We start from the raw sequence: 14,182 nt of genomic DNA, 5'->3' as shown, positions 1-14,182 counted from the left end.
TACTAGGGGGATCAAGGGGTATTTCGAGAAAGCAGGAATGGGGTACTGAAGTTGCATGTTCAGCCATGAACTCATTGAATGGCGATGCAGACTCGAAGGGCCGAATGGCCTACTCCTGCACCTATTTTCTATGTTTCTATGTTATGTTGATTGAGGGATAAATATTGGCCAGAATGCAAGGGATAACTCCCCTGCTATTCTTCGAAATAATGCCATGGGAGCTTTTACGTGGCACAAAAGTGAGGGGCAATGGTGTCTTCACTACCACTGATAATCGAACGTAGATGGTTAGCTGCCTTACAGATAGTTTTGGATTGGATGACACTCCTAAGTCACAGTCTCCCTGCTCAACTTACATCTTCTCATGTGAGCATAGCTGACTTTTACAGTAGACCAACTGTCTGGGCTTTGCTGTAAGTTGTGAGCCTAATACCTTCTACACTCCCTGGCTGCCCTCTCCCCTCCTATTCTACTGCAATGTTCCCCAGCAAGTGCTGCATTAATGCTGTTATACAGAAATCTCCAAAGGGCTGTACTTTCAGATGAGATATGGGTCGATATGCTAGTTTATTAGATGATGTTTGACAAGTTCCTGAGTGAAGAGGATATTATGACACACGGGGTGGGCGTGGGTGCATTGGATGGAGGGGCTAATGTGGGTTAGATAAAATATTCTAGTCACATGTTATGGAAAACCACAGCCTCTTGGAGCTTGCTTGATTGTAATTATGGAGTTTCCCATTTTTGTCTGAAATTGGTCAACATTCTTTTTCTTTTTTCTTTTGCCTCTCCTTGGACTTAGCATTATTATGGTCTGGACAGCAGTGTGCAAGGTTGCGCCGTGTAGTGGATAAGCAAGCATTGATTAGGCTGATGGTCACCATTCTTATTGTATATATTCTGTCACTTTTTTGATGCTATTTCAAAATATTTTACTTAATTAAGCCTGGAGTTATTTGCCCAATATTCAAGAATCCTCTGGAGGTATGAACAAGTTTTCTGGTTTGGCTGTTAACAAGTCCTGAGCAAGCATAAATTGGTTGTTTCCAACTTTATGTAATAATAATCATCATAATAATATTGGGGTGTCATTAGAGCACTATAATTGTAAGGGAAGCACAAATCAGAGCATCTGCCATGGAGGTCAGTACAACCAATTCGTGGTACTTACGAATTTCTAGCCACTGAGTTTAATGACTGTAAAATCGGGAACACTGCAAATCAGGCATGCTGACCTCTGTGCCCAGTTCTCTGAGCTGCACTCCCATTGAGTGAGACGCTATGCTAGGACTGGAACCCAGCAATTTTGTCATCTGCATGTCTGAATGATTATTGTGGGATGTAAAACAACATGCAGCTTTCTTTATTAGTTTGCACTGGCGAACCAAGGGAGTTATATCTGCAATTTCACAACTAGAAGCAAAACGCAATAGAATTACAATGTAACTTATAGAAACATAGAAACATAGAAAATAGGTGCAGGAGTAGGCCATTCGGCCCTTCTAGCCTGCACCGCCATTCAATGAGTTCATGGCTGAACATGCAACTTCAGTACCCCTTTCCTGCTTTCTCGCCATACCCCTTGATCCCCCGAGTAGTAAGGACTTCATCTAACTCCTTTTTGAATATATTTAGTGAATTGGCCTCCACAACTTTCAGTGGTAGAGAATTCCACAGGTTCACCACGCTCTGGGTGAAGAAGTTTCTCCTCATCTCGGTCCTAAATGTCTTACCCCTTATCCTTAGACTGTGACCCCTGGTTCTGGACTTCCCCAACATTGGGAACATTCTTCCTGCATCTAACCTGTCTAAACCCATCAGAATTTTAAATGTTTCTATGAGATCCCCTCTCATTCTTATGAACTCCAGTGAATACAAGCCCAGTTGATCCAGTCTTTCTTGATATGTCAGTCCCGCCATCCCAGGAATCAGTCTGGTGAACCTTCGCTGCACTCCCTCAATAGCAAGAATGTCCTTCCTCAAGTTAGGAGACCAAAACTGTACACAATACTCCAGGTGTGGCCTCACCAAGGCCCTGTACAACTGTAACAACACCTCCCCGCCCCTGTACTCAAATCCCCTCGCTATGAAGGCCAACATGCCATTTGCTTTCTTAACCGCCTGCTGTACCTGCATGCCAACCTTCAATGACTGAAGTATCATGACACCCAGGTCTCGTTGCACCTCCCCTTTTCCTAATCTGTCACCATTCAGATAATAGTCTGTCTCTCTGTTTTTACCACCAAAGTGGATAACCTCACATTTATCCACATTATATTTCATCTGCCATGCATTTGCCCACTCACCTAACCTATCCAAGTCACTCTGCAGCCTCATAGCATCCTCCTCGCAGCTCACACTGCCACCCAACTTAGTGTCATCCGCAAATTTGGAGATACTACATTTAATCCCCTCGTCCAAATCATTAATGTACAGTGTAAACAGCTGGGGCCCCAGCACAGAACCTTGCGGTACCTCACTAGTCACTGCCTGCCATTCTGAAAAGTACCCATTTACTCCTACTCTTTGTTAAAAGATTATACAAAACTTGATGTTGGTTAGGGAGAGATTGAACTTCTGATGCTCAAAGTTAAATGTAGGGAGTAAATTTCTGTGCGGGTTTACCCGTTCGTCCACTGCAACTTCGGGGGAAGGTCAATGGAAACCCTTGAAAAAACAGAATACACACTGACGTTATGGGACAAGCGGGAGAACTTCTTAGTGTTTACAGTTAGTATTACCAGTAATTTATCTTGCATATCCCAAAGCAAGCGCTCTACTCGGAACTCCTTCATGGCAAACGAGCCAAAGGTGGGCAGAGGAAACGTTACAAGGACACCCTCAAAGCCTCCCTGATAAAGTACAACATCCCCACTGACACCTGGAAGTCCCTGGCCCAAGACCATCCTAAGTGGAGGAAGTGCATCCGGGAGGGCGTTGAGCACCTCAAGTCTCATCACCGAGAGCATGCAGAAATCACGCGCAGGCAGCGGAAAGAGCGTGCGGCAACCTGTCCCATCCACACTTTCCCTCAAGGACTATCTGTCCCACCTGTGACAGGGACCGTGGTTCTCGTATTGGACTGTTCAGCCACCTAAGGACTCATTTTAAGAGTGGAAGCAAGTCTTCATCGATTCCGAGGAACTGCCTATGATGATGATCTTGCATAAAAGCCAAGCTGTTTAAAGTATGTTAACAGATATAGTCCCATGAGCCTTGGTGTGTCTGGAGGGTTTGGCTGTTAAATCCCTCCAGTTAAAAACATTCATTTAATTGGAGATGATTGGAATCTCAGATTAGCTGACTAATAGCCACCCACAGATGATGAAAGATTAAAACAAGTAAAGATATTTTCTGTTTTGATTTTGGTGATATAGATATACAAGAAGAGCAGTGCAAGGAAGGTAGTGCAGGGGTCTCCTGCGGTCATCCCCCTGCAAAACAGATACACCGCTTTGGGTACTGGTAAGGGGGATGACTCATCAGGGGAGAGCAGCAGCAGCCAAGTTCATGGCACTGTGGGTGGCTCTGCTGCACAAGAGGGCAGGAAAAAGTGTGGGAGAGCTAGAGTGGCAGGGGATTCTATTGTAAGGGGAATAGATAGATGTTTCTGCGGCCGCAACCGAGACTCCAGGATGGTTTGTTGCCTCCCTGGTGCAAGGGTCAAGGATGTCTCGGAGCGGGTGCAGAACATTTTGAAAAGGGAGGGTGAACAGCCAGTTGTCGTGGTGCATATAGGTACCAACGATATAGGTAAAAAACGGGATGAGGTCCTACGACACGAATTTAGGGAGCTAGGAGCTAAATTAAAAAGTAGGACCTCAAAAGTAGTAATCTCAGGATTGCTACCAGTGCAACGTGTTAGAGTAGGAATCGCAGGATAGCTCAGATGAATACGTGGCTTGAGGAGTGGTGCTGAAGGGAGGGATTCAAATTGCTGAGACATTGGAACTGGTTCTGGGGGAGATGGGACCAGAACAAACCGAACGGTCTGCACCTGGGCAGGACCGGAACCAAGGTCTTGGCGTAGTGTTTGCTCGTGCTGTTGGAAAGGAGTTAAACTCATATGGCAGGGGAATGGGAACCCATGCAGGGAGACAGAGGGAAGTAGAACGGGGGCAGAAGCAAAAGATATAAAGAAGAAAAGTAAAGGTGGAGGGCAGAGCAACTTAAAGCAAAAAGGGCCACATTACAACAAAATTCTAAAGGGGCAAAGTGCGTTAGAAAGACAAGCCTGAAGGCTCTGTGCCTTAATGCGAGGAGTATTCAGAATAAAGTGGACGAATTAACTGCGCAGATAGCAGTTAACAGTTATGATGTAATTGGTATCACGGAGACATGGCTCCAGGGTGACCAAGGCTGGGAACTCAACATCTAGGGGTATTCAACATTCAGGAAGGGTAGACAGGAAGGAAAAGGAGGTGGGGTAGCGTGCTGGTTAAAGAAGAAATGAAGGCAATAGTAAGGAAGGATATTAGCTTGGATGATGTCAAATCTGTATCGGTAGAGCTGTGGAATACCAAAGGGCAGTAAAAGCTAGTGAGAGTTGTGTACAGACCACCAAACAGTAGTAGTGAGGTTGGAGACAGCATCAAACAAGAAATTAGGGATGCATGCAATAAAGGTACAGCAGTTATCATGGGCGACTTTAATCTACATATTGATTGGGTTAACCAAACTGGTAGCAATACAGTGGAGGAGGATTTCCTGGAGTGTATTAGGGATGGTTTTCTGGACCAATATGTCGAGGAACTAACTAGAGGGCTGGTCATCTTGACTGGGTGATGTGTAATGAGAAAGGACTAATTAGCAATCTTGTTATGCGAGGCCCCTTGGGAAAAAGTGACCATAATATAGTAGAATTCTTTATTAGATGGAGAGTGACACAGTTAATTCAGAGACTAGGGTCCAGAACTTAGGGAAAGGTAACCGATGGTTTGAGACATGAATTGGCTAGAATAGACTGGCGAATGATACTTAAAGATACTATATGGTGGATAGACAATGGCAAACATTTAAGAATCACATGGATGAACTTCAACAATTATACATCCCGGTCTGGAGTAAAAATAAAATGGGGATGGTGGTTCAACTGTGGCTAACAAGGAAAATTAAGGATAGTGTTAAATCCAAGGAAGAGGCATATAAATTGGCCAGAAAAAGCAGCAAACCTGAGGACTGGGAGAAATTTAGAATTCAGCAGAGGAGGACAAAGGGTTTAATTAGGATGGGGAAAATAGAGTATGAGAGGAAGCTTGCTGGGAACATAAAAACTGACTGCAAAAGCATTTATAGATATGTGAAGAGAAAAAGATTAGTGAAGACAAACATAGGTCCCTTGCAGTCAGAATCAGGTGAAGTTATAATGGGGAACAAAGAAATGGCAGACCAATTGAACAAATACTTTGGTTCTGTCTTCCCGACGGAAGACACAAATAACCTTCCGGAAATACTACGGGACCGAGGGTCTAGTGAGAAGGAGGAACTGAAGGAAATCCTTATTAGGTGTGAAATTGTGTTAGGGAAATTGATGGGATTGAAGGCGATAAATCCCCAGGGCCTGATAGTCTGCATCCCAGAGTACTTAAGGAAGTGGCCCTAGAAATAGTGGATGCATTGGTGATCATTTTCCAGCAGTCTATCGACTCTGGATCAGTTCCTATGGACTGGAGGGTAGCTAATGTAACACCACTTTTTAAAAAGGGAGGGAGCGAGAAAACGGGGAATTATAGACCGGTTAGCCTGACATCAGTGGTGGGGAAAATGTTGGAATCAATTATTAGAAATGAAATAACAGTGCAGTTGGAAAGCAGTGACAGGATCAGTCTAAGTCAGCATGGATTTATGAAAGGGAAATCATGCTTGACAAATCTTCTAGAATTTTTTGAGGATGTAACTTGGAGAGTGGACAAGGGAGAACCAGTGGGTGTGGTCTATTTGGACTTTCAAAAGGCTTTGACAAGGTCCAACATAAGAAATTGGTGTGCAAAATGAAAGCACATGGTATTGGGGGTAATGTATTGACTTGGATAGAGAACTGGTTGGCAGACAGGAAGCAGAGAGTCAGGATAAACGGGTCCTTTTCAGAATGGCAGGCAGTGACTAGTGGGGTGCTGCAGCGCTCACTGCTGGGATCCCAGCTATTTACAATGTACATCAATGATTTCAACGAAGGAATTGAGTGTAATATCTCCAGGTTTGCAGATGGCACTAAGCTGGGTGGCGGTGTGAGCTGCGAGGAGGATGCTAAGAGGCTGCAGGGATGGGTAAGTGGGCAAATGCATGGCAGATGCAGTATAATGTGGATAAATATGAGGTTATCCACTTTAGTGGCAAAAACACGAAGGCAGAATATTATCTGAATGGCGGCAGATTAGGAAAAGGGGAGCTGCTACGAGACCTGGGTGTCATGTTACATCAGTCGTTGAAAGTTGGTATGCAGGTCCAGCAGGCGGTGAAGAAGGCAAATGGTATTTTGGCCTTCATAGCGAGGGGATTTGAGTATAGGAGCAGGGAGCTCTTACTGCAGTTGTACAGGGCCTTGGTGAGGCCTCACCTGGAATATTGTGTTCAGTTTTAGTCTCCTAATCTGAGGAAGGATGTTCTTGCTATTGAGGAAGTGCAGTGAAGGTTCACCAGACTGATTCTCGGGATGGCAGGACTGATATATGCGGCGAGACTGGATCGACTGGGCCTGTATTCACTGGAGTTTAGAAGAATGAGAGGGGATCTCATCGAAGCATGTAAAATACTGACAGGATGGGACAGGTTAGATGCAGGATGAATGTTCCCGATTTTGGGGAAGTCCAGAACCAGGGGACACAGTCTTAGGATAGCGGGTAAGCCATTTAGGACCGAGATGAGGAGAAATTTCTTCACGCAGAGAATTGTGAACCTTGGAATTCTCTGCTGCGGATAGTTGTTGATGCCAATTCGTTGGATATATTCAAGAGGGAGTTAGATATGGCCCTGACGGCTAAAGGGATCAAGGGGTATGGAGAGAAAGCAGGGAAGGGTTACTGAGGTGATGATCAGCCATGATCTTATTGAATGGTGGTGCAGGCTCAAAGGGCCGAATGGCCTACTCCTGCATCTATTTTCTATGTTTCCATGTTTCTTTGTTTTAGCCACTAGCAGGCAGCACGAATTGAGCTCACTGTCTCTCAAAGGAAGTGGAGCGTAATCTCATGCGTTCCACTTCCTGATGGGGCGGGATCAGCAGAGCTAACTGGGCACAATCAGTATGCTCCACGTAGCGCTCCCGGATGCTCCCCGCAGCTTCTACACCCCTCCCCTTCGCTCAAAGGGGAGGGCCGCTGTGCACTCTGCAAGGTCTCTGATGGCCTCCACTAGACCACCAGGGCAGCGGGTACTGCGGCTGCCACCTGGCACCCAAATCGGAGTGCCAGGCTGCACGATGGCGGCCCGGACCATGCTCGTGAACAAGTATTGGAGCCGAACCAAGAGTCAGCAAAATGGCAAAGCTGGTGGCACAGGACACTGTCGCCCTCTGCTTTAACTTCCACCCTGCTCGCTGACACCCGTGCACGGTGATGACCTCATCTTCCTGGAGCTACACGCTTGCTCTCCCTGTCACTGGTCAAGGCGCTAAGCTAAGTAGCAACAATGAATTTTCCAGATCGTGCAGCCAATGAGCATTGCACACTTACTGATGTCATGGTCTGCCTGGTGTTGAAGTCCCCGGTGGTACCTCGTACCGGTGCCGCAATGGGTGCCCGGATTTGCCGTGCGTCGCTGGATTCGCCTCACCCCGGCGATAATGCTCTAGCTTCAGTATGTTCGGCCTAAGGTACCGAATTTTTCCCTCAAAGCATTTCCATTTTTTATGGCCTAAGCATTTGGGGGGAGAAATTTGGTACCGCCCTGTTTGTGGTCACGGGTCGGGACTTCTGCTCCTGGCGCAGAAATTCCGTCCCGCGACATATATTCGGGTTACCGCCCCCGAGAGCAAAAGCAGCGCAAAATTTCACGCTCCACTTGTTCAGTGGGGCGGGAGTGGGGCAGAAAGCCTCTGCTAAGTTCGCAGCGCTAAGTGGTGGGATTTGTAGCGCTGGCACGTAGACAGGGCTCTCGTCATCATTAAAGGGGAGGGCCAAGCTGCCAACTCTGCAGATGGGAAACGGGGCCATCCCTGGACTATCAGGGAGTGGGCTGCATGGTAGCAGCCCGGCACACAAGCAGAATTTCGCGGGAGTCAGCAGCGGCGCGTGCCCGGGCGAAAAATCGTTTGCATTCCGTTATAATGGGAGGCACAAATACCCGGAATTTCTCCCCTTTCACTGTAAAATACATTTGAATAGTTTCCACTATGTTATATTGATATTTTGCAAATATCCCATTTTTCCAAATGTGAAAATACTTTATCATATTGTATTAATCTTCACTTTGATATAATTAGCGATACACTGCAGTGTATGCAATGTGTGACATTTTAAAATTGCTAACTGTGATTGCTAACATAGTGCACTTATAGGGCCCAAGTTTCCACATGATTTGCGCCTGATTTTTAGGAGCAACTGGTGGAGAACGGACTATCTTAGAAATCGCAATTCTCCACAATTTTTTTCCTGCAGTTCTCGGCAGGTAGAACAGTTCTACTTTGGAACAGAATTTTTTCTTCAAAAGGGGGCGTGTCCGGCCACTGACGCCTGATTTCAAAGTTTCCACAGTGAAAACGTACTCCAAACTAACTTAGAATGGAGCAAGTGAAGATTTTTGTAGAACTGAAAAAATCTGTTCTACACATTAAAAAATCAGGCGCAGCTTACAAATTAGGCGTCCAGAACGAGGTAGGGGGGGAGGAAGGGAAGTCATTAAATTCTACAATAAATCCTTATTTATACTTCTACAAATATTATACAAATAAATCCAATCTGAATAAACATTTATAAGCAAAGAAAAGATTAAATAAACCATATTCCTACCTGTGTGAAAGTGCTTCTGCCATCGTTCATTCTCGAGGGCGGGGGGGAGCCGTTCCGTTCGTTCCCGCGTGGGGGGGGAGGGGGGGAGCCGTTTCGTTCGTTCCCGCGGAGGGGGAGCCGTTCCGTTCGTTCCCGACGGCGGGCGGGGGTGGGGAGGGAAACGGCTGCCTCAACTTTCTGAGGCTTCCTGCACCTTCTCACTGCTGCAAGAAGCCTCAGTGCTGATCATGGAAGGGCAATGTGCTTTTATTAAAAAATGTTCAAAAATTAAACAGCTACAAAGAACTACAAAAATGGCCGAGTGCCAATGTTTCCTTCACACTGCGCGTGCGCGAACGCTCCAACGCGCACGCGCAGCGTTGCCAGCAGGAAAAAAACTAATTTAAATGGTACCCGCCCCCTCCCACTTACAAATTCGGCGCGAGTGTAGGCTCCGCCCCCCTCGGCGCCGCGCCAGGCAGACGAGGAGCTGCAGGGCGCTCGAGAATAACGCGTTTTTTTTTAGGCACCGTTTTAGCTCGGAGGGGCGCCCGTTTTTTATCGTGTGGAAACTTGGGCCCAAAGAGACTATTTAGGGCTATATTTTCCTCCTGTGACAAAAAATTAGTTATTTGCCTAATTTTTAATCCTTATTTACAACTTGCTAACAAAATACTCGGAATATACAGGTTTGAAATATGCAATTTGTTGTGTTTTTTTGTGTTTGCAAACTAACATTTGCGTGCATGATTTCACCCTATAATTCTTTAGCAATCCGTTAAGAATTATTTTTTAATCTAAAATTTTCTGGAATACCAGTATAAGAGGGCAACACATATCTGTGGTATAGCAAAGTACTATTTGAGACCTTATCTGATTAGCCTGTATTATATCTGGTATGCGGTGCATTTGATTATTTTAAGTGCAAATTTGCAAGATATTGAAAATGAGATCCTTTCTGCTATCGTCAGTATTATCTTCTTTTTGTGATCTTCATTACTTGGCACCTTTATTCATTGCAGCCCTTTTAGGTAACTGAGTCCAATTTTAGTTCGAGACAATCCTGGTTAAATGACGGGAATGGTCAGTCAAATTGTGTGTGCACAAGCGTATGGGGGTGAAATTGGTCTTCAGTAGTAACGCAAAATGGGTGATAATGAATCTACAGCCCATTTTGCACCTCACCTGATTTTTTTTTCAGCTGGAATATTAAGTGGGCTGCCGATTCGCTATTGCCCATTTTACGCTACCACCCAAGACTTATTTCATCCACAGAGTCCCAATTGCCCAAAGCCTTTTTCTATGAATGTCCATAGGGACACACAAATAACATAGTGCAGAGTGCTCCTACCTGCCTCTTACACATTGCCATAGAAGTATAGTAGTGAGAGGAACTGTTTGTGTGTGTGTGTGTGTGTGTGTGTGTGTGTGTGTAGGGAGCATTTCAATGTCTCAGCAGGATTATTAGAAATTTCGATACCTCGTCTGAAATGGCCTTTCAATGATGTGACCGTGTAAGGTTTTGAAGTTGTACTGAGGACAAATACATCCAACGAGTGTACATGCTCTTTATCAACTAAAAGAAATTCCAATATGATTCTATATGAAATGTGTGGTTGATCTAATAATTGCCCTTTGACCATGTTTTGCATATGACTATGACTGTTTATTCTGTGTACTCAGCATTGAACCCTTGGCATAACAGCAATCAGTTATACATAAAATGTATGTGATCCTTGTAATTAACAGAGAAGAAAAAGCAGGGCAAATTCCAACCATTCAGGAAGCTGTTCGGTAAAAAGAGAAGGAAGGTGCCTACCATAATTCCTGAGAACGTAAATCTAAAATCCAGTCAATCCACTGGGGATGTTCGAAATGGCATTGGGTCAGCTGATGAGGAATCTGAAGATAAATTAAGGTAAAGCCTCCTTGAACTATATTTTTTCATTGTTAATTAAATGTACAAAGTATAAAAGTCTTGTAGTGTAGTGAAGTCATGCACCAATGAACCTGATTTATGTTACATTCAGTAGTAGTTTTGATTATTCATAATGATTGTTGGTTTAAGAAATTAGAATCAGGATGAAGTGAAGGAAATACTTCAGTTCTGTCTTCACAGAAGAGGATGCAAATAAAGTCCCAGAAATGCTAGGGAACCAAGGGTCTAGTGAGCAAGAGGACAGAAAGGAAATGATTCTTAGTAAGAAAATAGTGCTGGAGAAACTAATGGGACTGAAGGCCGATAAATTCCCAGGGCCTGATGATTTGCATCCCAGAGTACTAAAAGAGGTAGCCATGAAAATAGTGGACGCATTGATTGTCATCTTCCAAAATTCTATAGATTATGGAACAGTTCCTGCAGATTGGAGGGTGGCAAATGTAACCTCACTATTTAAAAAAGGAGGGAGAGAGAAAACAGGGAACTACAGACCGGTTAGCCTAACATTAGTAGTAGGGAAAATGCTAGAATCTATTATAAAGAATGTAATAATGGCACACTTAGAAAATATTAACGGGATTAGACAAAGTCAACATGGATTTATGAAAGGAAAATCATGTTTGACAAACTTACTGGAGTTTTTTGAGGATGTAACTGATAGAATAGATAAGGGAGAACTAGTGGATGTGGTGTATTTGGATTTTCAGAAGGCCTTTGATAAAGTCCCACATAAGAGGTTAGTGTGCAAAATTAAAACACATAGGATTGGGGGTAACGTACTGGCATGGATTGAAAATTGGTTAGTTGACAGGAAACAGAGAGAAGGAATAAACAAGTCTTTTTCGGGATGGCGAGCAGTGACTAGTGGGGTACCACAGGGATCAGTGCTTGGGCCCCAGCTATTCACAATATATATAAATGATTTGGATGAGGGAACCAAATGTAATATTTCTAAGTTTGCTGACGACACAAAACTAGGTGGGATTGTGAGTTGTGAGGAGGATGCAAAGATGCTGCAAGGCAATTTAGATTGGTTGACTGAATGGGCAAACACATGGCAAATGCAATATAACGTGGATACATGTGAAGTTATCCACTTTGGTCGGAAAAACATAAAGACAAAGTAATATTTAAATGGTGATAGCTTGGGAAATGTTGATGTACAAAGGGACCTGGGTGTGGTTGTACACCAGACATTGAAAGCAAACATGCAGGTGCAGCAAGCAGTTAGGAAGGCAAATGGTATGTTGGCCTTCATTGCAAGAGGATTTGAATACAGGAACAAGGATGTCTTACTACAGTTATACAGGGCCTTGGTGAGACCACACGGAGTATTGTGTGCAATTTTGGTCTCCTTACCTAAGAAAGGATATATTTGCCATAGAGGGAGTGCATTGAAGGTTCACCAGAGATGGCAGGACTGTCGTATGAGGAGAGATTGGGTCCACTGGGCCTGTATTCACTGGAGTTTAGAAGAATAAGAGGGGATCTCATTGAAACGTATAAAATGCTGACGGGGTTGGACAGACTGGATGTGGGGAGGATGTTTCTCCTGGCTGGGAAGTCTAGAACAAGGGGTCACAGTCTCAGGATACAGGGTCGGAAATTTAGGACCGAGATGAGGAGAAATTTTTTCACTCAGAGGGTGGTGAACCTGTGGAATTCTCTACCACAGAAGGCTGTAGAGGCCAAGTCACTGAATATATTTAAGAAGGAGATAGATAGATTTCTAGAAACAAAAGGCATTAAGGGATATGGGGGGAAAGCGGGAATATGGTGTTGAGATAGAGGATCAGCTATGATCATATTGAATGGCGGTGCAGACTCGAAGGGCCGAATGGCCTACTACTGCTCCTATTTTCTATGTTTCTATGTAATTTGAGGAAAACAGTAAACAGCAGACTCAATTAGGAAAGCTAATTTCCTCAATTGGAATTGAGTATCTGGATTTGCTAAAATAGGAATAAAACAAAGGAGCTGCAATGAAAGGTGTAAGGATATGGTGCATTCTGAACCTACCATGTATAATAGACTATGGGCTAGATTTTCCGTTATTTTTGCATGCATACCACTTACTTAACATCCATTTTAACACTGAAATGAGGTGCAACACCCATATATCGGCCATTTAGCCACAAAATGGAAACTGATGCCCATTTCTCGGTCACTTATCAGCGAGGGTTACTTTCCGTATGTGTGTTACACCGAGAAAAAATAATACCGCCCGCCCACTTTTTTGGGGCGGAATCATCAGAATGGGCAACCCCAATATCACCCATAATATCGCCCAACGTTACTTTCTGCACGTAAATAATGCCGAGATTTAATAATACCAACTGCCCACTGTTTTTTGTCGTGAAGATCACATTTGCCAAAACTAACGCCCAGTATATCGCCCATCCTTACTTTTGGCACCTTGCACACATCTCGCCGACAATATCGCTCGCCGAAAAAAACGCTGGGCAAAAGTTGAACGAACCGGAACTACTCACAGCGGTATGGACGCCATGTTCTAAATCGTAGGTCGCATCATTTAAAAGGCTGCTCACTTCAAGCTCGGGGGAGTTCGAATGTACTCTGTGGTGTTTGGAGGTGATGTGAACATCTGAACAAACATCTTTTCATACTGTGGATGATTGGAATTTACTAGGTATCTTAGTGGGGACATTCATTCTTTGTGAACAATCGGTGGAAAACAGATAGCTATTGGAATGGGGCCTGTCATTTCTCACCCTCTCTTGATGACCATGCACATGCTGCAGACTCGAGATGGCAGAAGGTACATTCAGCAGCATCATGTGCCCAATGTAAGACGAACCAGACTGATGAGGAGGATCAGACTTTACATGCCCCGCAATTACAGGGAGAAGCGGTCTTACTTCAACTTGTGCGACACCACCTGCCTTCGGAGACTGCGCTTCCACAAAGAGGTTAGCAGTGAGATATACCAGCTCATCAGGAAGATCTGCAGCCTGCAGGACTGCACTGTCTGTTGAGGTCAAGGTCACCGTGGCACTGTCGTTCTACGGGTCGGGTTCCTTTCAGACCTCAGCTGGCGACATTTGCGGGATATCTCAGCATGCCACACATTGCTGCATTAGGCAGGTCACTGAAGCCCTGTATGCACGCCGGATGGACTTTATCAGCTTCTCTATGAGCAGGGAGGCTCAGACTGAGAGGGCTTTAGGATTCTACTGAATTGGTAACTTCCCCAAGGTGCAGGGAGTAATAGACTGTACACACATCCCGATGTGGACACCTTTTCAGGATGCAGAGGTTTTCAGGAACCGCAGGGGATTCCATTCCCTGAACTCGTTGT

The 14,182-nt window shown here is 44.6% G+C and overlaps 1 protein-coding gene across 1 annotated transcript in view; it reads left to right on the top strand.

Annotated features, from left to right (window-relative positions):
• Positions 1-7,417: 7,417 nt before the first annotated feature.
• cracd (capping protein inhibiting regulator of actin dynamics) overlaps positions 7,418-14,182 on the top strand; it is a 162,816-nt gene continuing 156,051 nt past the window's right edge. The window contains exons 1-2 of the mRNA XM_070860565.1: positions 7,418-7,466; positions 10,674-10,842. Coding sequence (XP_070716666.1) covers positions 7,418-7,466; positions 10,674-10,842 — 218 coding nt within the window. The remainder of the gene's footprint in view (positions 7,467-10,673; positions 10,843-14,182) is intronic.

The sequence above is a fragment of the Pristiophorus japonicus genome, chromosome 2 (assembly GCF_044704955.1).
Source record: "Pristiophorus japonicus isolate sPriJap1 chromosome 2, sPriJap1.hap1, whole genome shotgun sequence".
Lineage (NCBI taxonomy): Eukaryota > Metazoa > Chordata > Chondrichthyes > Pristiophoridae > Pristiophorus > Pristiophorus japonicus.
Note: the sequence above shows the minus strand (reverse complement) of the source record. Positions and strands in the feature narration are given on the sequence as shown.